General features: G+C 37.0%; 2 protein-coding genes across 2 annotated transcripts; one reads left to right on the top strand and one right to left on the bottom strand.

Annotated features, from left to right (window-relative positions):
- Window positions 1–762: 762 nt before the first annotated feature.
- h2az2a (H2A.Z variant histone 2a) lies at window positions 763–3,101 on the top strand. The gene is made up of 5 exons (XM_055198502.2): window positions 763–922; window positions 1,882–1,959; window positions 2,258–2,371; window positions 2,475–2,604; window positions 2,695–3,101. Exons 1-5 carry the CDS (start codon window positions 920–922, stop codon window positions 2,754–2,756), a joined length of 387 nt encoding a protein of 128 aa, XP_055054477.1. The 5' UTR covers window positions 763–919; the 3' UTR covers window positions 2,757–3,101.
- A 3,420-nt stretch (window positions 3,102–6,521) lies between these two features.
- On the bottom strand, window positions 6,522–15,466 carry neff1 (neuronal intermediate filament family member 1). The gene is made up of 4 exons (XM_055198496.2): window positions 14,582–15,466; window positions 11,793–12,110; window positions 10,020–10,144; window positions 6,522–9,937 (listed from the first exon to the last, which is right to left on the bottom strand). The coding sequence occupies exons 1-4, from the start codon at window positions 15,332–15,334 to the stop codon at window positions 9,490–9,492; spliced, it is 1,644 nt and encodes a 547-aa protein (XP_055054471.1). The 5' UTR covers window positions 15,335–15,466; the 3' UTR covers window positions 6,522–9,489.
- Window positions 15,467–24,587: the final 9,121 nt, after the last annotated feature.

Here is a 24,587-nt window from a genome sequence, read left to right as displayed (position 1 = left end):
ATACGTCAGTCCCTATTGTATTTCAACGTTTTTTACTGTTTCCAATCTACAAATACAAATAACTCTTAATTTCATTTTTACAAAAAGGTTTTAGTGTAAAAATGATATTTTGTTGACGTGTTTCTTTAAATATGTATAGCATAAAAATAAATAAGCAACGTTATATGTTTCGTTTATAAGCAGATGATTTATGCCCTCAATAAACTACAAGAATATGCATTTGAACTTTACTGTTACAATTACTATGATAGGAAAAAAAATCCAGCCAGCTGCATGAAGTAAATGTGCTACACCATCTTTTGTGATGAAAGATTATTTGACATTTTTAAGCATTTTGCTGTTTATACCTTTCGGTTGAGATTTGCATTATGTGACAATTCTGATGGGAACTGTATTATATTCTTAACTATGAAACATAAGCATTAAACGTAATTTTAAACAGGAATAATAAAAATAGTTATACTTTTTAAAATAGTGTATGATTTATATATGACATTATCTTTCATTTATCGATGAAAACAAATCCAACCCTTATGATTTTGCATTAATATATATATATATATATATATATATATATATTTTTGAAGTCTTGCTAATTACAATGAAAGTTTATTATTTAATTTCCACTTTTCTGTAAATCAAGAAATTTTAGTAGTTGTAAATGTGAAGTCCCGCCTACGTGTTATACGTCCAAACATCACTCATTGATGGGGGATGGGAGAAGAAACTGCAAACCGATATCCTATTGGTCCATGTAAAAATCGATCCAACAACGACCATTCTGATTGGTTAATTCTGTCGCTTGGTATGCCCCGATCTTTCCCTGCTAAAGGGGGTTTATTGTTCCTCCGAGTCAAGTGGCGATATAGATTTTAGCTGGACCTCCTTAGACCTCATTCAAAAATAATACGTTGCTGAAATGGTAAGTTATATCCTTAAAATTTTTCTTATAACTCTTTAATGTGAGTCAACGGTCCGGTCCGTTTGTTGCGTGGTTCATTTTTCGTCTCTTAATTTCATTGGTAGCTCAGAGCTAACATTGGCTGGATTTAGCGCTGCTAACCACCGCGTGTTTGTTTAGTTACTATTTCATGAACCACGACGCCAGCCGTTTCCCCTTTAGCAGAGTTGTGATATTCATCTAACTCTCTGATATTTTATAAAACGTTTGTTTGTATTTGTTGCAATGATTGTAAAAAATATGCTAGCAGGTTAGCTAAGCTGGCTAAACCGTACGTGGAAGCCGCAGTATGGAGCTCGCGCTGATCGGTTCATTTGAAGTTCATTCATTTTCTTTTTGTTTATAGATCACACTGTTTTGCGAATTGTATTATGTTCATTGTTGTCTGTTTATTTCGCAATTGCATTTTTTTTACACAAAGATGTGTGGATTTGTTGTGAATATTTGGCCAGTGGTCTAGTGATCACGTGATCGGGGCAGGGGGTTTTGGAGGGCTTTACTTCCAGACTTTTAATTGATCCGTTGACCATTAATTAGACGTTAGGTGGTTTTGCGTCAAGTTGATAGAAAATGTTTATACATAAAAAATGGTGGCAAGATTTACTATAAATCTCCTAATTTATTCTATCTCATTCATAGAGCTTTGTAGACTTGTTATAGTTAGTTTGCATATGAATAATCTATTAACTGTGTTAATGAGTTGCACATTTAGAAATTGTTGAAAATTTTTCTTACCGACAATACATTTATATTGTGATGTAAATATTATTTTTTATTTATTGCAAATGTCTCTGTGGATTTAAAGTGTAACTAAATATTTCATCATAAATGTATGCTGCCATTGATGCAAAACAGTTACTTGTTGCTTTCCATATGTCTGTTTACATGTATACAGTCTGAGTTTATGTATTGTCTTACAGGCAGGAGGTAAGGCAGGTAAGGATAGTGGCAAGGCTAAGGCAAAAGCAGTGTCTCGCTCCCAAAGGGCTGGACTTCAGGTAAGTTTTGGTATCTTATATCTTACTTCACTGGAAGTGCTGTTTTGAAATGGTTAAATTTCCCAAATATCCATTTGTTAGGTGTACTTGAGTAAAATGGGTGGAGAAGAATTTGTTGGTTCCCCGTTATTACCGACTGTGTTTTGGCATCAGACTCATAAAACTGGTTTTCTGCACATGCTTCAGATAATATTTAACAGAGCTTCTTTTTCTAAACTATTAATACATTTTGTTTCATTTGTTTTTTGATCTGGTGCATACATTGGGAAAGTATAAAAATATCTCTGGCTGTTTTTAGTTCCCGGTGGGTCGTATCCACAGGCACTTGAAGACCCGCACTACAAGCCATGGTCGTGTGGGTGCGACAGCAGCCGTCTACAGCGCAGCCATCCTTGAATATCTCACAGCTGAAGTACGTTTTTACATTTTCCTCACCTGTCAGGATCCTTGCTGTGAATGTAACCACAAATACGCCAGAAGCGATGAAACCAATGTGATTATATTGGGTTTTCTAGGTTTTGGAGTTGGCAGGAAATGCCTCAAAAGATCTAAAGGTGAAGCGTATCACTCCTCGTCATTTACAGTTGGCCATTCGTGGAGACGAGGAGTTGGACTCCCTCATCAAGGCAACCATTGCTGGTGGTGGTGTGTTGGAGTTTTAGATCTTATTATGATATATATTACTTATTACTATATAGTCTATGTGTTAAGCACAGGTTTGTTGTCGTCTTGCAGGTGTGATTCCTCACATCCATAAGTCTCTGATCGGTAAGAAGGGTCAGCAGAAGACTGTGTAGTTCCCATCGGAGTGACTATGGGGACATGGACTCAAGGACTTGCATTTGGAAAGCGTGACCAGATCGGCTTGTGTTCATCCATTCATCCATTCTCATTTTTTTTAAGTTAATATTAATGTTATACTAGCTAACCATGAGTGATTTGTTAGTTTTGTGTTAATGTTATATCGCCAAAACTAGAATGGCAAATAAATCCCCTCAACCCAAATGTCAGGTATTTTAGAGAGAGACAAGCAGGAAGTGTCTGAAATTTCCTGCCGTGACTGTGGAGTTGTTTCTTAAATTGGCCAGAGCTATGAAGCTGTTTTATACTGAAATGGAAATAAAACATTTTATACAAAACAAGATTAGCTTGTTCTCATTTTATTGTTTGTGTCTTCTCTCTCTTTTTTTTTTTTAAATAAAATGTGAATTAGTCAGCTAAATAATATTTGTGCCATTTATTATTGTAAGGTTGCAGTTTTTTCCCAACCCTGTTAACCAAAATTTTAAACATGTCCAAATGTATTTAATAGATTAAAGAGATTTAACAAATGGAGTCAACCTTTAAATTGTGTAAATATTGTGAAAATTAAGAGATATCCCACCGTACTGTATAAAATGATAAAGGCACAAAATATGTTTCTTTGTGGTAATAAAATTTGTCGATTTGGCTTTGTGTAGAGTGACATTTTAAGAATGTATGAATGTAATTAGCCTTTTAGGCAACACGTAAACATTTAAATAGTTAATATAAAGAGTCATTTATAATATAAATAGTTATATAAATGGTTACCAAACAATCATGATAAACCATTCGTTTGCTGAGTAATATAGTTTTTTGGTCTAACTGAACGCAGTTTCAGCAAAGTAACAGTTTGGCGCGTTTTTAATTTGCGTTTACGTGTGCGCGCATGCTGCTAATCCAGTCAGAATAATTAGGAGTGAAAACTATGCGTTTGATTGTAGTTTTTAAATGTTAAACGAACAGCAGATGTCGTGATGAGAAAAGTGACACCAATTAACAAGCTTTTTGATGATAAGGTAAGATGAGATCTGGTTGACAGTGTGAGTCTAAATAAATCCACTGCACGAAAACCGATCAATAGCTGCATAGGTGATTCAAAAGTTTAACACTACTTGGTCAGAAAAGACTATGGTGACGTTTTCTAACATTAGTTTAAAATGTTTGTTTTATTCTGACAAGGTTTTAAAGTACAGAAGTGCATTGCATTTAGGGCAGTTTCTTAACCAGAGGGCCAGGGCCCACTAGGGGGCCCTCATGACTTAAAATAAAACAAACAAGCATTAAAATATCTAAAAATCTAAGTATTTCCAGTTATGAGCAGATGTATAGAAGCTCAATTTCAACAAATATGATAATTTTGATTCCGTCAGCCAATACATTTTTATAATTACATTTAGGGTTAGCTTTAGCATAGTTTTTCCCCAAAACATCTTGTTGACAAAATCACAGTGATCCTTATTGGTATTAGTTAAGATGGAGCAGGTCTTAAATCACTTTGCCACCCCAAAGTGCATTATGAAACAGTAAAAGTGGTAGAATTCCCATTCACAGATAAACAGAACAATGTCTATGGAAAGCTAAAGTAATTTCTTTGTGATATACATTACTACATAAATTCATCCTACATAATGTAAAAAACATTCTGTGAAATTATAACCTTGATATCTATTGACTGAGTAAGACCATGACAAAGATTCAAATATAATTAAATTATTGTTTAAAATCAAATTTTGATGCTCCATAATCTGATAATAAAAGTCAGAACCTGCTTGTGGGCCTGTAAAAACTTTTCTGTTCTGGACTTAATATGTACTATACACAAAATAAAGGTGCCAAAATAGGTTATTTGTGGTGATGCCATAGACGTACTATTTTGGTTCCCCAAAGAACATTTCATGTCAAAGCTTCTTAAAAGACTAATTTCTTTCTTACCTTTTTATAATCTGTTGAATGCCTTATGTTAGGAGTTTTCAAATTTATGATAGCAGGGACCCCCAAATATGATGAACCTTCACCAAAGAACCCTTTCCTAAAATTCATATATCCATATTTTGTATAAAGGAACATTGAAACTGTGTTAGTTAGATAAATAATAATTGTGGTATAACTTAAATAATATTTATTTAAATATTCATAGAACTGGTGGATATCCAAGCTCTTAATTTTTTTATTTGATTTATCCATTTCTCCTCTTACTTCAGTAATTATTAGCATCACAAACATGAAAATATATTTATGAAAGATTATGGTCACAACCGGACAGTTTTAGGACTGATTAGCAATATAGAAAGCAGCAGTAACCCGGTGCACCTTGGCCCTCACTGTGGTTTGTCTGGTGGTTCTGAGCACGCCACATAGGTATTTGTGTGTTTGTTATTGTTCACTGTTCTTCTGTGTCATGCTGTAGTGGTTATGCAGTCAATGTATGTAGGTGTGTGTATGCACGAAAGTGTGCTAGTTCACACAGTTTTTATGTGGGAATTATTAGAGCTCTGAAATGCAGGATTTGGATAAGGATACATCTGCAATGCAGAAGCCTATATATAGCTGAGAGAGAGGTGGTGAGAGAGAGAGAGAGAGTCTAGAGGCAGCCTAATATGTTTGAAGTTGTCAAGATGTATAATTTTCATTATAAAATGATTTGATAAATTTTTATGTCCAGAGCTACAGCTATGCACTCTTAATCTTCTTTTCAAACAAAAGCAATTTTTATAATGTCAAGCTATGTAATTTTTGATGTGGCTTTATTACAGAAGAAAAGAAAGGACAAATATGCTATGAAAACTATTATTGTGGTCAGATGGCTTTCCAAAAACAAACATGCTTTGAAATATTTAACAAGATAAGCAAGAGGGTAGGGTAGTATTGTAAGTATCATTGGCTAGACGTCTTTTCTCTATGGAAAATATTCTTATTAGATATTTCATATTGCAAGTGTCTTATTAAAAATAAATTATAAAAGATAAAAATAGTCAATACCTCTGATGTTAAGAGATTTTAATCATGTTGTGCACCGCTGTGTTCTGCACATACAGTGGTTTGTGTTAGGATTACTTTAGCTTTAAAAACATATTTATTTTTCATTACTTTGCATTTAAAAGCATAATGATAAGATAATAATCACTCTTCATGTTTTTGTAATCAGAGGGAAAGTACTGCTCAAAGTAAGATAAATATTTCAGCAGATTTTTAACAAGGATAAGCTGATCATATTTGGTCTAATGTGTGCATAAGTGATTATTTAGGAGGAAGCAGATGTGATTGATTCCTGGTTATGGCTTCATTTTGAACTTGCTCTGGATTTACTTTGCCAAAAAGGGGAGATGTGCTACCACCAATATTAATGTTTGATATCTGCTTTAACACTTCAGGACATGCAGTAATGAAACTATAAATTTCAGTGAAGCCAAGGTTTTCTTTTTAGCAAGTAAACATATTGAAACTCTGATGATGTTTGCATTAAACATGTAATGAGTGTAACAAAATGGCCTGGTTCTGCATTTTTTAAATTCAATAAGATCATTTTATTTATTTATTTTATGTCAATCTTAAAAGCGTCCAGGCTTGTTAAAATATCACATAGAAATATTTTGTTTTGTTTTTTATGTATCTGGTCATACATTTTGAAGTCTTTTGCATTTGTGAAAGAGTTTATATGTGACATATAGCAATTGAGATTAACTTAGACGAACAACATAAGATTCTGCATAGCCTGTGAATGGTGTGCATTGCAAGGAAACAAAGATCTCACAGTGTGATACGTTTGGTTGATAAATGTCTTTATTTGGCTTTAGGATAATATCAGCTACACAGATAAAATGTTAGCACTCTTGAACCATCAGTGAAGAGAGACGCAGAAAATGTGAGAACTCTTTTAAGCAGTCACGATTAAGGCAAATACGTACATTTTTACACACATCAAGCAAATCTATCCCACCCCTCATATTGTCAAGCTTCAAGTGAAACAAGCCATGCAAACTCCTCTTGATTCATTCATTTCATGCTTTGGAACCAACAGAACAAATTATGGATGACTGCTGCATTATTACATCTGTTTGTCACATTTATTTTAAATTTCACTCTCTTTCCATATTGCTATATTGGATAAGTTCACATCAAGTCTGAGGCCAACATGTTACCTTTCCAAAATACCTTAAAATCTTCACATTTAGTAGCAAACTGACTGTTAATGTCACTCTCAATACAGTCTATTGTTAGTCACTTTAAGCATTTTTACATTTTCAAAAAAGTTTTTATGTATAGCTAGATAACTAATTAGGGTTTAATGAGAGTCCAGTGTCTTATTTAAAGGGATAGTTCACCCCAAAATAAAAATTCTTCATTTACTCACCCTCGTGTTGTTACAAACCTATATTAAAGGAGTAGTCCACTTCAAAGACGGGGCCCACCGACCCACCATAGTATTATTTTCCTACTATACAAAGTCAATGGACCCCATCTCCAAAGCGGACCACTCCTTCAATTTCTGTGTTCTGCTGAACACAAAAGAAAGATATTTTGAGCAATGTTTGTAAACAAACCGTTTTTGAGCACCATTGACTTCCATAGTAATATTATGTAAGTCAATGGTGCTTCTGTTTCCTGCTTCATTACAAATATCTTCCTTTGTATTCAGCAAAAAAATTATTCAGGTTTGTAACAACATGAGGGTGAGCAAATGATGACAGAATTTATATTTTTAGATGAACTATCCCTTTAACAAACAACACATATGTTGCCATATATTGACTTAAGTAATTTAGTTAATTAAAATAATGTGATAATGAAGTATGACAATCATTTTAGGTTTGGAGACAGAAGATTAAGTCAGTAATAGTGGTTTCACATCAAAATTGGGTTTAAAGTGCCATATGGCCAAATCAAAAGGTTTTAGATGAGTTAAAAACAATTCATGACAGAAACACTTAACAAAAACACTTAAGATTACTAAACACTACATGAATATTGCAAAGCTACTGGACCTGGATATCATCATGTGCCCAGACTTCAATAAGGGGAGCATTATTTTAAAATGGTCAAATCATAATGGTATTTCTTTGTAATCTGACTAATCCATTCATGCAAAAAAATCCTAATACTTTCTAATTCCTCTAGCTAATTTTACATGTTTATAAGGTATACATGATATTAGTAAGGTAAGTATTTATGAAGCGCTGATTGTTGTTGGTTTATTAGGATTGTTTATTATCACATTTTAGAAGCATTTCGGGTGTCAATCCAAATGTTTTTTTCACAGCTTTCAATAAATAGTATTCGTAAAATGCTACTTTGCCACCTATCATTATTCAGTATAGCAGGCCTGCATTGTGTAAGGTCATTGGCGGTTATTCAGCAGTTTGCATGGATTCTCGTGTCATGCGTGTTGCTTTTTGAAGGGCTATATTGTGGCGCTAACAGCCCTTCGCTTTAGCTGTAGGTGTGATTTTCTGTGACCCTTCTGTCCTATCTATGGCCTGCCTGTCACCTGCAGCAAAGGAAGAGAGCCTGACCCGTCACTACCAGCTGCTCGCAGCCAAAATTAGCATTTGCAGACAAACACACACGTACACGTATACAAATAAACTCAAGAAAGACCCAAAACACTGAATGTACAGAGGCTTTCTAATCTAAATATAGGACAAGACATATACAAAGAGAAGTTGGCAAACATGAAGAGGGGCCCCGTCATGAATAAATCAATCAAGAGGAGGTCTTTGGAGGGGAAAGAGGGATTATTAGCAGCAAGTGTCTCTAAAGCGTCAGACTTTCTAAATGCTTAATCGCCAAAGTTTGATTCCACACTATACTGAAGCACAATGCGCTCCCCTCTCCCAAAGCTAAACCAAAAATAAATTGGTGACCTCACGCCGCGAAGTTTGCCGTGCTGTGCAATTCAGGAAAACGGGAACAACAAATAGATGAACTTTAAAATGGATAGAGGATAGATGGACAGTCGGAAACTGTAACATGACATCATGCGAAGCGTTAAAGCGTTTCATAGTTTGGCTCCAACTCTAATCGAACACACCTGCTTGTAAATTTCAAGTAACCCCCAAGACCTTGATAAGCTGGTTATGGTGTGTTTTTATAGGGTTGGACAGTGCAGTCGTCTTTCCCTTACACGTGACTCAATGAACAGCACTGAGATGCGCTAACATGCTCACTGGAAAAATAGGAGACATAAGTGTCCCTGTGCTTGGCTAGTGACGTACATTCAGGGCTTACGTGAAGCTATACAGTATTGTGATATTTACTTCTTTCAAATTCCAAACTCACTTTTGTTTGAATCAAATAGCACCAAGAGATTGGAACCAGCTAACTTGGTCCGTTTTGTACTTGATACCTGCGCATTTGGCATCACTTTTCTTTGTGTTCTCCTGCACTAAAGATAATAATGGCACATGAACACAAGGAAATTGTATAGAATGAACTTTGTTTTATTTTTTAAGACAGGCTGTCGTCATTTATTTTTGTACCGTCCTTACTGACCAATTGCTTTCCTGCAGAGTAGACTGTCTACCGCTGTCTGGTGATGCTCAGCATGACGCCATAGCAACTGCAATCATCAGCATCAAGTGAAATGAAAGTGAGAATGAAGGGATGTTTGTTTGGTGATAATGTGTTCATAAGTGTGTGCGTGCGTGTTTGTGGCAAAAGGACAGAGAGGTCAAGATGAAACAGACGAATGTGTGACTTAAGTGCATGAAGTGAACGGAGTACACAGCTTTACTTGCTCTTGGCAGGAGCGGACTTTTCGCCTTTATCGTCCCCCTTCTCCCCCTTACTATCTCCCTTATTGCTGTCACTCTTGCTTTCACTCTTCTTCTCTGCTTCTTTTTCTTTCTTCTTCTCAGTTTCCTTTGGCTCCTTCTGATCTTTCTTTTCTTCTTTCTCTTTCTTTTTATCCTCCTTTTCTTTCTCTTCCTCCTGCTCCTCCTCCTCTTCTTCTTCTTCACCTCCTTCCTGTTCATCTGCTTCCTCCTCTGCTTCCTCTCCTGCTTCTTCCTCTGCCTCTTCCTCCTCTCCTTCCTCCTCCTCTTCTTCTGCAGGTTTTGCTCCGCCCTTCCTGTAGGTGCTCATGACGTAAGTGCGGCTGGACGGATAAGAGAAGGCGGACTGCATCATGGCTCCGCCCACAGTGCTTAGACGACATTCTTCACCCTCAAGTAGCTTCCTGTGAGGAAAAACCAAAAAGAATCTGGTTAAACTCAAGCCTGTCTCCAACTAAATAATTGTGAAATAAAAATGATTCTGACCTGTAGGCTGCGATCTCAATGTCCAGTGCCATCTTGACATTCAGCAGGTCTTGGTATTCACGCAGGTGGCGAGACATCTCTCCTTTAGTGCTACGCAAAGCAGATTCCAGCTGCTGAATGGTGTCCTGCAGTAAAGCATTTTGCATTTACTAAAAACATCATTATGAATACAATTTTATGTCATTAAACTAGTACCAATAGCAGTGAAGCACTCTTTCACTAATCTCAGAGTATTGCAGATCCGCCGTTTGCTCAGACTCAGATCAATTTTAACTTCGATGTTACCAATCAATTAACGTGATGTATGGCAAAAAACATGAGTGGACAAGAATAAAAAAAGAGCAATTCGCGAGTCATGCCACCCCAGATAACTTACTGTGCCACGGCTTGGTGCCAAAGGTTTAATTACATTTTTTAGCAAAAAATAATAATAATATGGTCACATTTGCACATGGTCACTTTTGGGGACATAGTAGCCTACCTATTCCAATTGGTCTGGTGCTTTAACATGTGATTGATTTGATTTGTTGTCATTACCTCAAGATGCGCTTACCCTACTATGCGCAAACTAGGCAGCGTTTGATGCTTATCAAAGTTAATAGTTAAACTAATCAAAAATAGTTTTAGCAACTATCAGACTGGGCAACACAAACTGATATTAAACAAGACTACACTGTATGTATTACTTCTTTAATACATCCTCCAGCTCCACGGATGGACGAGTTGAGCAGCTGAATTCGTACGAAGTGATTTGTACAAAAATACTATAAACATATAAAAAACCAATAACGAAACCCCACCCCTAATCCCAACGTCACAGGGGCAAAAGCAAATCGTACAAAAACGTACGAATGTGGTTGTACGAAATAATACGAATTTATGGTCGGTCACATAGACTTTTAATTCCACAGATTGACGAGTTGACCAGCTATGAATTCTTACAAAGTGATTTTTACAAAAACACTATTATATATTTAAAAAATAAATAAATAACGAACCCCCACCCCTAACCCCAGCGTCACAGCTGGGCAAAAGCAAATCGTACAAACGCCCTGTCCCAAATGGCACACTCCGGACTTGTGGTCCTCCTCAGAGTCCACACTTTGATGACATCACGTAGTCCAGACTTTAGGGACCCTTGATGCGAGTCCACGTGGGTGCACCGGAGTCGTATTTTGGGACAGACTCGAGCATCACACCGGAAATAGGTAGAGAAGTTGCCCGTCAGTGTGAATTCCTCCCTTCCGTCGTCTGATTGGTCTGATTGCCCTTTCGCAAGGACTTCTGGGTTGGCAAAGTGCGCGAAGCCTGCTGCAGTGCGGGCTTCGCTGAAGACCGCATCAAGGGGGCAAAGGAGGCGCTGATGAGCACACTTCAAAGCGTAAAAATGACAGATGGGACACCCTACGGACTCGTGGACTAAGCGAGAACGTGCAATTTAAGGCCACGAGACTGAAAGTCCACATGAAGTGCGCCATTTGGGACAGGGCCAAAAACGTATTTGGTCGTACGAAATAATACGAATTTATGGGCGTTCACATAGACGTTTAGTTCCATTTACTTCCGTTCATACGTATGCGATAGACCGGAAACGCAAGCTCGTTATTTAGCTGCCTACAAAGTTCTGATGAACTCTCTGACCTGCGAATTCGTGTCACCACATTTAATCAAAAACCTTGTTTTGGAGGAAGAAGATAGACTCAAACCAAATGTTCGTACAATTCCAGTTTTATATTGTTTATATATAAAATGCATGCATATAAAAGCACTCACCTGCAGCTCGCCTATCTCGTTGCTGTGGCGGTCCTCCATCTCGGCCAGCTGCCTCTCTAAAGACTCGTTGTGCGCCTTCAAGGACTCGATCTCCAGGGTGCGGGACTGGAGCTGTCGGCGGTAGTCGGACAGCTCATCCTTGGTCTGCTTCAGGGCATCATTGTTGCGCGCCGCCGCTTCTGTCACGGTGACGAACTTGGAGCGGTACCACTCCTCGGCCTGCAACTGGTTCCGAGAGGACAGAGATTCGTACTGGGCACGGATGTCCTTTAGAGCCACCGCGAGGTCTGGTTTACTGACGTCCATCTCAACAGAGACCTGTGAAGGTGCAACACGGTTTAATACTTGAACATATTTCATATTTGCTGATCTACTCAATGCGCAATTGTTGTGCAAATGCAAGTGCAGTAACTTTTCTTTCTGGTGCTGTTTATTATGCATGGTAAAATAAAGAAGTGTTTGTCCATATGAATAAGATAAGTGGAATGAAGTTTCAATTCAGATTAATCTATATATGATATTTGAGTGTGGCCATAAATAGTATTTGTGTGTAAGACAGTCTGGTATTGATCTGGTGGACAAACCTTAATTTTGTGGTCTTTTAATTAGGCTATTGATTTAATAAATAATTAACATCTATTAAATTGTCAGTTACACTTAATAGAAGTGTATGAATAAAATATTTTGGTGTCACTTTATTGGCATATTTAAATGCCTAGAAGATATTTTATTATTTTAAATGTCCAAGTGGCATATTTGTTATTTAAATATACTGATAATAAACTGCCCCTTACTTTTGTAAGTACACAGTCAATAAACTGCTATTCATTAAAGGGGCCATATCATGAAAATCTGACTTTTTCCATGTTTAAGTGCTATACTTGGTCCCTCAGTGCTTCTATCAACCTAAAAAATGTGAACCCAGTAACTTAGTTTTGGTAAACCAATCTCTGCAAGTTAGTATGTGAAAAAAATAGGTCTTTGAAATTTGGTTCCCCTTGTGATGTCACAAGGGGATAATTCCGCCCCTTAATATGCACTATCCAACCGCGGCACTGTTATTTAGTGCAGAGATCAGCTAATTTGCATTTTAAGGACACACCCAAAGATTTTACATTTTTGCTCACACCTACAAAGTGGCAAATTTAACAAATGATCTAGATATTTTGAGCTAAAACTTCACATATACTCAAGGGGCACCAAAGATTTATTTGACATCTAAAAAAAGTCTTATGAAATGTCCCCTTTAAATAGTAATGTTATTGAAAATGCAGTTTATAACTAATATATGAAGTACTACTAACGTTGGCCATTACTGTTTAATGTCTTTGAGCCTTGAGGCTGTAGAACTGAGGACAGACTCAGGGGTTTAATTTAAGAGGAAAGATGACGCTGCTTTTTCGCCTGGACCACCTGATCGTATATGCATGGAGATGCAGCAACAATTCATCAGCCACCACCACATTAACACCCAGAGAACAGTAAACCATAAGTGATGAGCATCAGCTTACATTAGTTATCAACTTCAGTGATTCCCATCAATTTAGGATACACAACCTTCTTTAAACAATTTCTATTAACATACTATGAAAATTCATTTATTGCAATCATATTAAAGTTTCAATTAAAGTTTTTGTGAAGTGCTATCAAGAAATATATGGAGGGAAGATTTCTGATGAGTTGGAGAGTCTGGGTGTAGTGGGATCCTCTAAATGATGCAAAAATCACAAAATAATTTATTGCAGGAGCTGAAAGTATATCAATGTTATCAAGGGGCCCTAAAGTGTGGTTTAGTGTGGGTGGGGGCAGTGAAAAAATCCAATACTTGTTAAACAATTACTTATCAATTACTTTTACAAGTGATTCATTGATTTTATCAGTATTTATAAAGTGGGACTGCTGCTGAAAATGATGTCACTTCTATCCAGGCTCCCTAAAGAGTCCTTTAAAATGTTTTCTAGAAGTATCCTGAGCTGAATGGCTTACAAGATGCTATTTCAAGGACGATACGATGCCACACCCAAAATCCTGCGGTACCGGATCACTGTTACGCGTACTTTAAATATCCCAAATCTCTTTCATCTGTCTCTATTATATCTCTTTCTCGCGAAAGTTGATACATTGTTGTCCGGTTAAATACATCACGATATATTATTGTTGTAAAAAGACCAAGCAAGATAGCCCAGTGGGTCAGGTATGGAGTTTTAAAAGCACTGATTTGGATTTGGACTGAGTTATCGTGGCGCAGTGCGGGTGCTGCTCGCGGAGTTATTACAGGCGCGTGCGTCTGGGGCTGCAGTGCTGTAAATTCACGCGCACCGCCCAGAATGACTATGCACTGTCATGACATGCACGTCTGCCTTGTGAATAATTAATTAAACACGTAGCATGACTATATATTAATTATGCCAGTCTCGTCTTTGTCATTATATTTTTATAACAGGCTAATTTTTTTGCAAAAAAAGTGAAACTGCGCAATTTTTACTTAAACCTGCTTTTCTTAACTTATGTTAAAATGACTTTACATCCATATCAGCTTTGAGTTGTTTCAAGCCATGGTTGAGTCAAATATGGAAATTTCTAGGTTAATTTAACCCAATAACAGTTGGGTTTGTTTATATTTACCCAACCTTGCATGCGTTAAAACAACATAAACTTTATTATTAAAGAAGCAAATTTGGTGACATATTTACGTTTATGCATTTGGCAGATGCGAACCCATAACCTTTGCGCTGCTAACTCAAAGCTCTACCCATTGAGCTAGAAACCCAACTCATCTAACTTTGTACCTGCGTGGCCTGAATCGACGCTTGCAGTTCCTGCAGCTCCTCCTCGTGCACTTTCCTGAGGAACGCGATCTCATCCAGCAGGGACTCGACTTTCTTCTCCAGCTCGAGACGGGACAGGGTGGCGTCATCCACGTCCTTGCGGTAACCCTTCAGGCTGTTCTCGGCCTCCTCCCGGAGCCGGGTCTCCTCGTCCAGCTTCTCCCTGAGACGCTCCAGCGCATCGTTCATCTGCACGCAGTCCAGGTGCATCTGGTTCTTCTCGTGCGTCAAGTCCTCGACGCGAGCGCGCAGCTCGCGGACCTCCTGCTCGTAGAGGTCGTGCAGACGCGACGGCTCGTTGTGGCGCTGGCGCAGCAGGGCGACCTCAGCCTCCAAAACTTTGTTGTGCTGCTCGAGGTTGTGCACCTTCTCGATGAACGTCACGAAGCGGTCGTTGAGGCCTTGCAGCTGCTCCTTCTCGTTGGTGCGGATGATCTTCAACTCGTTGGTGATGGCCGTGGTCTGCGTCAGATCCAGGTTCTCCGGGGTGTATTGGAAACCCCCGCGGCCGGATGCGAGTTTCGTGCGGTAACTTGAGGATGTCACCACGGATGGTGGAGAGGCGTAGGTCCGTGGATGCTGGGATCCGGAGCGGTACCCATGCACCGTCACCCGGGACGGGCTGCTGGTGCTGCCCACGGTGACGCGCCGGGGCGCATCTCCAAAAATCTTCCTGTACGAGCTGCTCGAGTACATGTCGCCGGAGTAGCTCATGCTGAAATGTTTCCTTTAAACAACACGGACTGTGTGAGTGAAGTGTGTGGATGTTGGAAAGAAAGAGAGACAGACGAAGACAGAAATAGAGAGAGAGAGAGACAGGGGTGAAACGCGAGTGCCAGTCCGGTTGTCACTGAAGCATCTTTTATACGCGGTGAGCATCAGCATCATCTGACGCAGGGGCGGTGGTGGAGAGGGGGAACCTGCAACCCTGAGCAAAAAGACAAAGTCCCAAGAGAGAGCTCATTCATTCTCCTTCGTGCCCTGTCCTGTGCTTTTCTGACCACTCATCCTTTATCTTTTTCATGGGACATAAGATGATATAGAAATTGATTAAAGGTCATACAATGTGAAAACTGGCACGTTTATATAATATTTAGTAACTATGGATACTTCAGATTTGTTTGATAGATAGATAGATAGATAGATAGATAGATAGATAGATAGATAGATAGATAGATAGATAGATAGATAGATAGATAGATAGATAGATCGATGACAAAGCAGCTAAATATAACCATACAATACAAAAATAAAAATATTTATGCTATATTATTATATAATATTATATTTACATATATATAAAACGTTGTTCTCAAGACATTAATTTGTAAATGCATAACAAAAAAACAACACTTTTCCTTAATGTTAACATTATTGCATACTATTTTTTGATATAAACAGCAGACAGATACTTTAAAATTGTGTCAATCACAACAGATTTGTGACTAAACCAATCATATGTTTTGTCTGTTTAATGCATAGAGTTACCGCATGTTTGCATGTCTGCATGGGATTGAAGCATGTTGCAGTAAGAGGGAGTGTCTAAGTCTGGGTGTGTGTGTTGTAATGCGGATGGCAGCCTGTACCTCTGCAGCGTCTGCAGACTGAGGTCTTGTTCGAATGACCCTCCTTGATGCAGAACCCTGTGTGGGCTCCAAACCAAAACCATGCCTTGGCAGTTTGTAATCATCCTGTATACACATGTTTTTCACACAATCACAAACGCCTACAAATAAGTAATGCTTAATGGGAAAAAATACATACAAGCTGTGTGAAAGCTAGTGCTTTTATTAAAGCTGTGTCCCATGCATGTTTTTCTGATGAGTCATCAGTATTGGTCTTCATGGAAAGGTGTGCTGGGGTTTGTATTTTGAATGCAGGACTGTCGCATCATCCTTGGGTCGAGGCCAGGGACAGGAGCCACACCTCAGTATGGGCTTTAGCATGATCACACCAGTAAACCCCTGGAGAGATACTGCAGGCCTCATTGCATTTAATCAGCATTTTGTCAGACCTGAGGCAGAGGATTATAAAGACCTGAGACTTAGCTTTTTCTCAGTTTGAGGCAGACGGGGATGAAGACCACTGCAGTGAAGCAGATATTGGCACAATGTGGAATGAAAACAGGCAAGACAGAGAGGAGAGACCGAATTAAGGAGAAGATTCATGGCTGGACCTGTGGGCAGTGTGATGCTCAGGGTAGGTTAGAAATAGTTCGATAGATGCTGAAAGAGACTGGTAGATGCAGACAGGCAGGTATGGAGACAGACAGAGAAAAAAAACAGACAATATTTTCCCTTTGTTTGCTTCACTTTTATTTATTTACTAAATGGTCTACTGAACGTAATTTTAACTTGCAATAATCAGCAATAAATCTTTGTTGAGTCATGACTGTTATTAGATATGGATAGACGGATGGGCAGACAGATAGACAGATTTGTTTGTTATTTATTAGTTTGTCTTTTATATTGATAGATATATAGACATACAGACAGATTTGTTTGTCTTTTAAATAAATAGACAGACAGACAAACTGACCGATTTGTCTTGTATTTATTTGTTTATCTTTTATATAGACAGCAAAGATCTGGCCATCCATCCATATTTAAATACCGTCATGACTCAGCAAAGATTTGTCTCTGTCTGTCTGAGTCATGATTGTATTTAGATATGGAAGGATGGGCAGACATACAGACAGATTTTTTGTCTTTTATTTATTTGTCTTTTATTTATTTATTTGTCTTTTATATAGTCAGACATACAGACAGCGAGACATGTTTGTCTTTATTTATTTGTTATATTTAGATAGATAGATAGATAGATAGATAGACAGACAGACAGACAGACAGACAGACAATCTAAAGATCAAAAACAAACAAATAAATAAAAAACAAACATGTCTGTCTGCCTGTCTGTCTTTCTCTGCGACAGACAGAAAGACAGAGAGAGAGAGAGAGAGAGATTTGTTTGTCTTTTTATTCATTAGATAGACAGACAGACAGACAAACATACAGATAGACAGAGAAAGAGAGAGATTTGTTTGTCTTTTTTATTTATTAGATGATAGATAGATAGATAGATAGATAGATAGATAGATAGATAGATAGATAGATAGATAGATAGACAGACAGACAGACAGACAGACAGACAGACAGACAGACAGACAGACAGACAGACAGACAGACGTGTTTTTATCTTTTATTTATTACTTTATTTTAATTTTCTGTCTGTAATATGTTTGTCTTTTATTTATTTGTCTTTTATATAGACAGACATACAGACAGATTTGATTGTCATTTATTTGTTTAGCTTTTAGACAGACAGACAGATATGTGTTTTTTATCCTTTATTAATTTATTTAATTTTTTTGGAAACTGTCTGTTTCTATACTAGTAATTTGTAATTTTAATGTTTTAGCAATATTGAAAAATAAACAATCATGCTTATAAATCATTGACTCTTGACTGAATATTTGAAATGAATATTTTTCAACTTCCGTGTGTCAGCCACAAGAGGGCGCTATAGTTCAATGAGAGTGGACCGTACTTTGTTTTGCTAGATGGACAGACAGATTGGTTTTTTATATATTTGTTTATTATTGAAATTATTGACTCTTGACTGTTGATAAAAATTTAAATTTCATAACTTTCCTGTTTCAGCCACTAGAGGGCGTTATAGTTTAACGAGAGTGGATCTTACTTGGTTCTACTAGACAAACAAACAGAAAGACAGATTGATCTTTTATATATTTGTTTATTTTTAGACAGTACAAATAATTTTAATGCTTTAACAATATAAAAAACAATCATGCCAATAAATTATTGACTCTTGACTGTTGGTAAAAATAAAAAAATCTTAACTTCCGTGTGTCAGCCACTAGAGGGCGTTAGATTTGTCTTTTATATATTTGTTTATTTTTTAGACAGACATATTTGTACAAGTAATTTTAATGCTTTAACAATATTAAAAAATAAACAATCATGCCAATAAATTATTGACTCTTGACAAAAATTAAAATTTCACAACTTTCCTGTTTCAGCCACTAGAGGGCGTTATAGTTTAACAAGAGTGGATCTTACTTGGTTTTATTAGACAAAGAAACAGAAAGACAGATTGGTCTTTTATATATTTGTTTATTTTTTTTAGACAGACACATTTGTACAAGTAATTTTAAAATAAACAATCATGCCAATAAATTATTGACTCTTGACTGTAGGTAAAAATAAAAAATTATCAACTTCCTGTGTCAGCCACTAGGGTGCGTTAGAGTTCAATGAGAGTGGACATTACATGGTTTTGCTAGACAGACATACAAAAAGACAGATTTGTCTTTTATATATATTTGTTTATTGTTTTAGACATACAGACATGTTTGTACTAGTAATTTTAATGCTTCAACAATATTGAAAAATAAACAATCATGCCAATAAATCATTGACTCTTGACTGTTGGTAAAAATGTAAAATTTCACATCTTCCTTGTTTCAGCCACGAGAGGGCGTTATAGTTCAATGAGAGTGGACCTCACTTGGTTTTGCTAACTACTGTAGCTACATTGCGGATTGTTAGTAAATAATATTGTCACTGTCGGTGACAGGACGGTTTTAAAATGTCTATTTATTGTGCAACTGTACATTTGATAATTTAGTTAGACAATTTATATTGTTATTATTAATATAATTACCCGTCCATTACTATTTCTGCAGGATTAACCTTACTTAGTGGTGATTTTTATGTTATGTTTAAGCACAAACTGTCTGAAATTAAAATCATTGTATAATTCTGGTGATTTGGTAATGCTTGTAATTTTGTACAATTGTAAAAATGATATTTTTAAACAAAATTTCAATATTGTTATATTTTTGTAATTGCTGAGTGAAAGGTGAAATAAACACAGTGTAAATATGAATCTAAACATTAAGGGTATTTTTCATAAATCTCAGGTCAGGGAAATTTTTCACATTTAACACATTGGAACAAATTTTGTAATTAAAATTTATGTTGGCCAGAATAAAAGTACATTTGTGTCATACTATAACAAAAAATGACCGTTAATCCCATACAAGCTGAGCCAACATGTGTTAAATTAACTTTATCTTTATGCCTTTCTAATGATGGTGCACATGTTCAAAAATAGTTAAAACTATATACTTAAGCAGGAATTAAAAGTTAACCTACTCTGAGAAATATTTATTTGGGAAGAACGCATGTGACAACTAGCCCACCGGGACTCCTTGATATAAGAAACCCTGTCCCACTGGGTACAAACACCAAAACAAACAGACCTCACCCAAAATGTTTTAGTCTGTTACAGTCGTCAACATTATTTATGTGTAAAAAAATCTCCTCCCTTCACACACGCACACTTGCACGTTGTGCACATGATGACTATTCTCAAACTCTTAATTGTTTGACCTAAAATAGAGACATTACATCCAGGAAGGGAGTAAATCCTCTGAAGTTTAAAATATTGGAATACAAACACCCTTTATAAATAGGGTGGGCAGGAAAGGAAATCTAGTTGCTGGCATCTGTGACCACATAACCCATTACAACTCCTCTGTTTCTCTCTCTCTTACGTAAAACACATATATTTTGGACATTTCCACAGATCCTGTGATGTAAATGGCTGTCAGCTCAGCTCATCGGGGTCTGTGTGTTCACATGTGCACAGGGTGGATCTCTTGTTTGTTGCCAATAGCATTTCTACCTCTCTCTCCCCCTCAGTTCTGCTCCCATGAGATCACAGCCCACATTCAGTCTCTCTGCTCTCCATCTGTTAGCTCACAGGCCTGTGGCAGCATCACTGTGTTATTTCCTGTTTGACTGTGAAGGAAGGAGGCTTACTGCCCACTTTTACTCACCACACTACAGTTCACGATCTGCTATCACTGACTGCTTTATATTAAATAATATAAAGCACATCCACCATTGAAGTAATCCAGATGACAGTGTGTTAACATTTGTGACCCTGCCTCTGAAAACCAAGCTAAAGTCTCTCATTTTTTCTAAATAAAATCATCCTACATAATGTAAAGAACATATGAAAATATAATTTTGAAATGTCCTGAAATCAATGACTGAAATCAAACCTTTATGATATTTTTATTAATAATCTGAGACAATTTACTACGATTGATGCTTCAGTACTATAGGTGCGTTCACGCCACATCGTAATTACCGTAATTACAAGATTACAGTGTGTAAAGCAAAGCGTTCACGTCGTCGTACAGTTCGTAATTAGTTTTTTTTTTTTTTTTATAATTACAGTTTGTGGACTGGGAGTTTTCTGAACGCTACGACATCACGCAGCGCTGCAAGAACAGACATGCGGATGACGTCAAAGTACCGCGAACGCGAAATCATCTGGAGAAGTCGACTCGCTCTCACGGTACTATGACGTCATCCGTTTGTCAGTTCTAGCGACGCCGCATGATGTTTGTTACCTGACGCACTTTCTGTTTCCTGCGATATTTAACAGAAGCATTCAAATGTAATTGAATGTAGTAATTATGTATCTTACTGTTGCCAACAAAATCCTTTCAGGCGTTTTAAGAGCACCTATTGTCCGATTCACATTTTTACAATTCCTTTGGTGTGCAAGTTAACGATATGCAAAAGGTACATACCCCAAAGTAAACAATGACGTGAGTTATCGTCTCCAATGTAAATCTCTTTTCTTGGACTACAACAAACACACAGATTGTAGGCAATAGTTTACTCCCTGGGATTGGCCAAATGTAATTGCTATCTGGGATTGCATTGTGAAGGAATCTTTCAAACATGGTAAGGAGCGTCACATTTCCGTCTAACGTCAGAGGTATTCAGGCCAATCACAACCTACAGATTAGCTGGCCAATCAGAGACACAGCGCTTTTCAAATCGATGAGTTTTGTACAAAATTCGTGTGTTTCAGGAAGAGAGGGAAATCTGGAGCTACAAAAATGTACGGTATGTGGAAAAAAAATGTTTTTTGAACCATAATCCATAATACGCAAAATAACGTTGTTTTTTAACAATGAAATACGTCCACTTTAAAGCAACACTTTGTAGTTTACCATGTAGAATTGACTTATGGCTCCCCCATGTGGTTAAAAAGTGCAATTGTCTATTACTAGTGCCTGGTAACAGACACTCTTCTGCAGGCAGGGGATGGGCGGGCTGCGTGTTCCTACCCGACCATGAAACCAAGGCTTGATTTACACTGCAAACCTTGATGCCCAATTGCGATTTGTTGTCTGTATCCAATTTTTTGACAACCCACTTATATTAGCTTTTAAAGGCGCCTCCGATATCAGCATTTACACTAAACAATTGACAAAACAATTTGATCTGACCAAACTTAAACCACAAAGGAAGTAAAATGTCGCGAAATGCAATGGATTAACTTCCACATATAAATGAGGCCTAAAACCGATCGGAGAATATTGTAATCTATGCGCTTTTTTCCTGCTTACACATTTGTGGATTATATCCCATCTGCGATAAGAGGAAAAAAAACACAAAATTGAGTAAATGCTCAGGTTGCAGCAGCAGTAGCAGATTTTAGATAAATAATAATTTTAGAAACATTATTTAAAGATTTAAAAAACTTCAAAGTGTTGTTTTAAATAGATCTTTAAATGTCCGGTCTCTCCAATATGTTAGATATGAGCTCCAACCTCAATCAAACACACACCTGCCAAATTTCAATCCTGAAGACCCCAACTAGCTAGTTAAGGTTTGCTTGATTGAAATTGGAGATAAACCCTCCAGTGATCCTTCAGGAGCAGAATGGGACAACTGTGAAAATGAAAGCTTGAATGTCAGTTATTTAAGTGTGTGTATTCAGGACATTGTGTGTCGTCGCGTGTATGCGGTAGGTCACTGCTGGCTGACTGCTGGATAAGCTGTGGGATTTGTCTAATCTGACAGCCGAGCGAGGGGTCAAATAGACTCTGACCCTCACACACAAACACACACTTTCATCCAGATACGGCAACACTGATGCTAAATTTTAGTCGCAAACTATTGACCCACAAATTGCTACCAATTTCGTGTAATTAGACACTCAGACATATCTGCAAAGAACTACTGTAAAAGTAATGCAGAACAGTCATATCCATTAAAAATTATATAAAATTCTGCTTATCGGGACTATAAGATATGCTTATTTTAGAGAATGTGCTTTGAATAGGTAAATTTTACCTTATGTTTTCTGCTGAGTGTTTTTTGACCCTGGACCACAAAATCTGTAACAAGTTGCACTAGTATATTTGTAGCAAAATTATAGATTTTTAATGCCACAAAATATATCCGAGATTTATTTATCATTAGTAAAATGTTTCGGTAAAGACTTCATTTGGACAATTTTAATATTGGTCAATACTTTCCAGATTTTCCAGTAGTTGCATCACAGCGAAATATAATTCACATATAATTATTTATGCCACGGGGCTGTTGAATGCTTAAATCTGATTGGTTGAGAAATGTTCCACAGGTATGCGTTATTTTTCGATTAATTCACACCTAGCCTGTCAAATGTCTTAAAATTACCCCCAGAGCAATGTGTGTTGGAACTATTAAATAGGAAAATAATTGACTCCGGTTCTTGGAAATTATTTAAAAATAATGCGCACACGCTTCATTACCAGTCCACATTGGTTGTGAATTATTTTTAAGTTTGTAATTCTCCTTATAAATCTGACAACACAAGACAAAAGACAAAATACACATTAAGCATTAGTAACAGTAGTGCCATACGCAATTTTGCTTCAGGTGAGTTCATCTCATTTTAAGGATAATAATACAAATATTTTACTGAGATGTTTTATAGGAACACCAAAATATTTCATTTCAGGATTTCAGCAGTCCTTTTACAATTTACAAATTGTCATGAACAATATTTAGGATATTTAGTAACAAACTAAGTTGTGGTAAAATAAATAAGCAAGGATAAAGCGTAATTTAAAAATAATGTTATTTTTCATGCTCAGTGAATAGAGATCACTTTAGTGACCTTTAAGCTTTATAGAGCTTTGCTGCCATAATCCAACTAGACCCCATCCCTCATTCTTCTTCATCTGCTCCATTGCTTTCTTTTTTATCCCATCAACACATACCCTTCCCCCTAACATCCATCCATACACCCTTTTCATTTCATCTCGTCCTTTCTCTCATTTTTCAGCAAGAAAAATACAAAATATGCACGTTTAGACCACAACTTCTCATCTTGCACCAGCCGTGTGGCACGCCAGCGCAACCTTACGTAATGCGTAAGCACGTCGAAAGGTCACGCATATGACTTATGTGAAACTACCGCACAAGTGTTTACAAGTGTAAAGAAAGTGGACCGGTCCAATATTGTTGTATGTGGAATGATACTACTTAATGTCTTTGTGGCAATTTATTGTTTAAAATGGTCCGCAAGTGTGCGTTTCACATATGTAACGCATGATTTCGACGTGCTCACGCAATACGTAAGGTCATGCTGGTGTGTCACAAGGCTGCCGCAAGGCGAGAAGTTGGGGTTTAAAAGTGCAAATATTTAATTTTTCTTGCTGAAAATGATGATTGTTTTGCTAGATAAGACCCTTATGCCTCGTTTGGGATCGTTTATAGCCCTTTAAATAGCTGCATTGACTGTGAACTGTTGAGGTCCAATAAAGTCTATTAAATTGAGAAAAATCCAGGAATGTTTTCCTCAAAAAATGTAATTTCTTTTCGACTGAACAAAGAAAGACATCAATATTTAGGATGACAAGGGGGTGAGTAAATTATCTGGATTTTTTTAAGAAAGCGGAGTAATCCTTTAATTCTGAAGATTACATTTTCTGAAAGTTAATGACCATTAATATTAAACATTAAACCAGTGATTAAACAAATTTTTTTACATTCCCTACATTTTCTATACACAGAGCATAAATTCATTGCATTTTCCTGTTTTCTTTTGATTGACACGATATATCGGCCTTGACTACTGGGCGGTA

This window comes from Misgurnus anguillicaudatus, chromosome 22 (genome assembly GCF_027580225.2).
Source record: "Misgurnus anguillicaudatus chromosome 22, ASM2758022v2, whole genome shotgun sequence".
Lineage (NCBI taxonomy): Eukaryota > Metazoa > Chordata > Actinopteri > Cypriniformes > Cobitidae > Misgurnus > Misgurnus anguillicaudatus.
The sequence above is the reverse complement of the archived record's forward strand: the minus strand, read 5'-3'. Positions and strand labels throughout refer to the sequence as shown.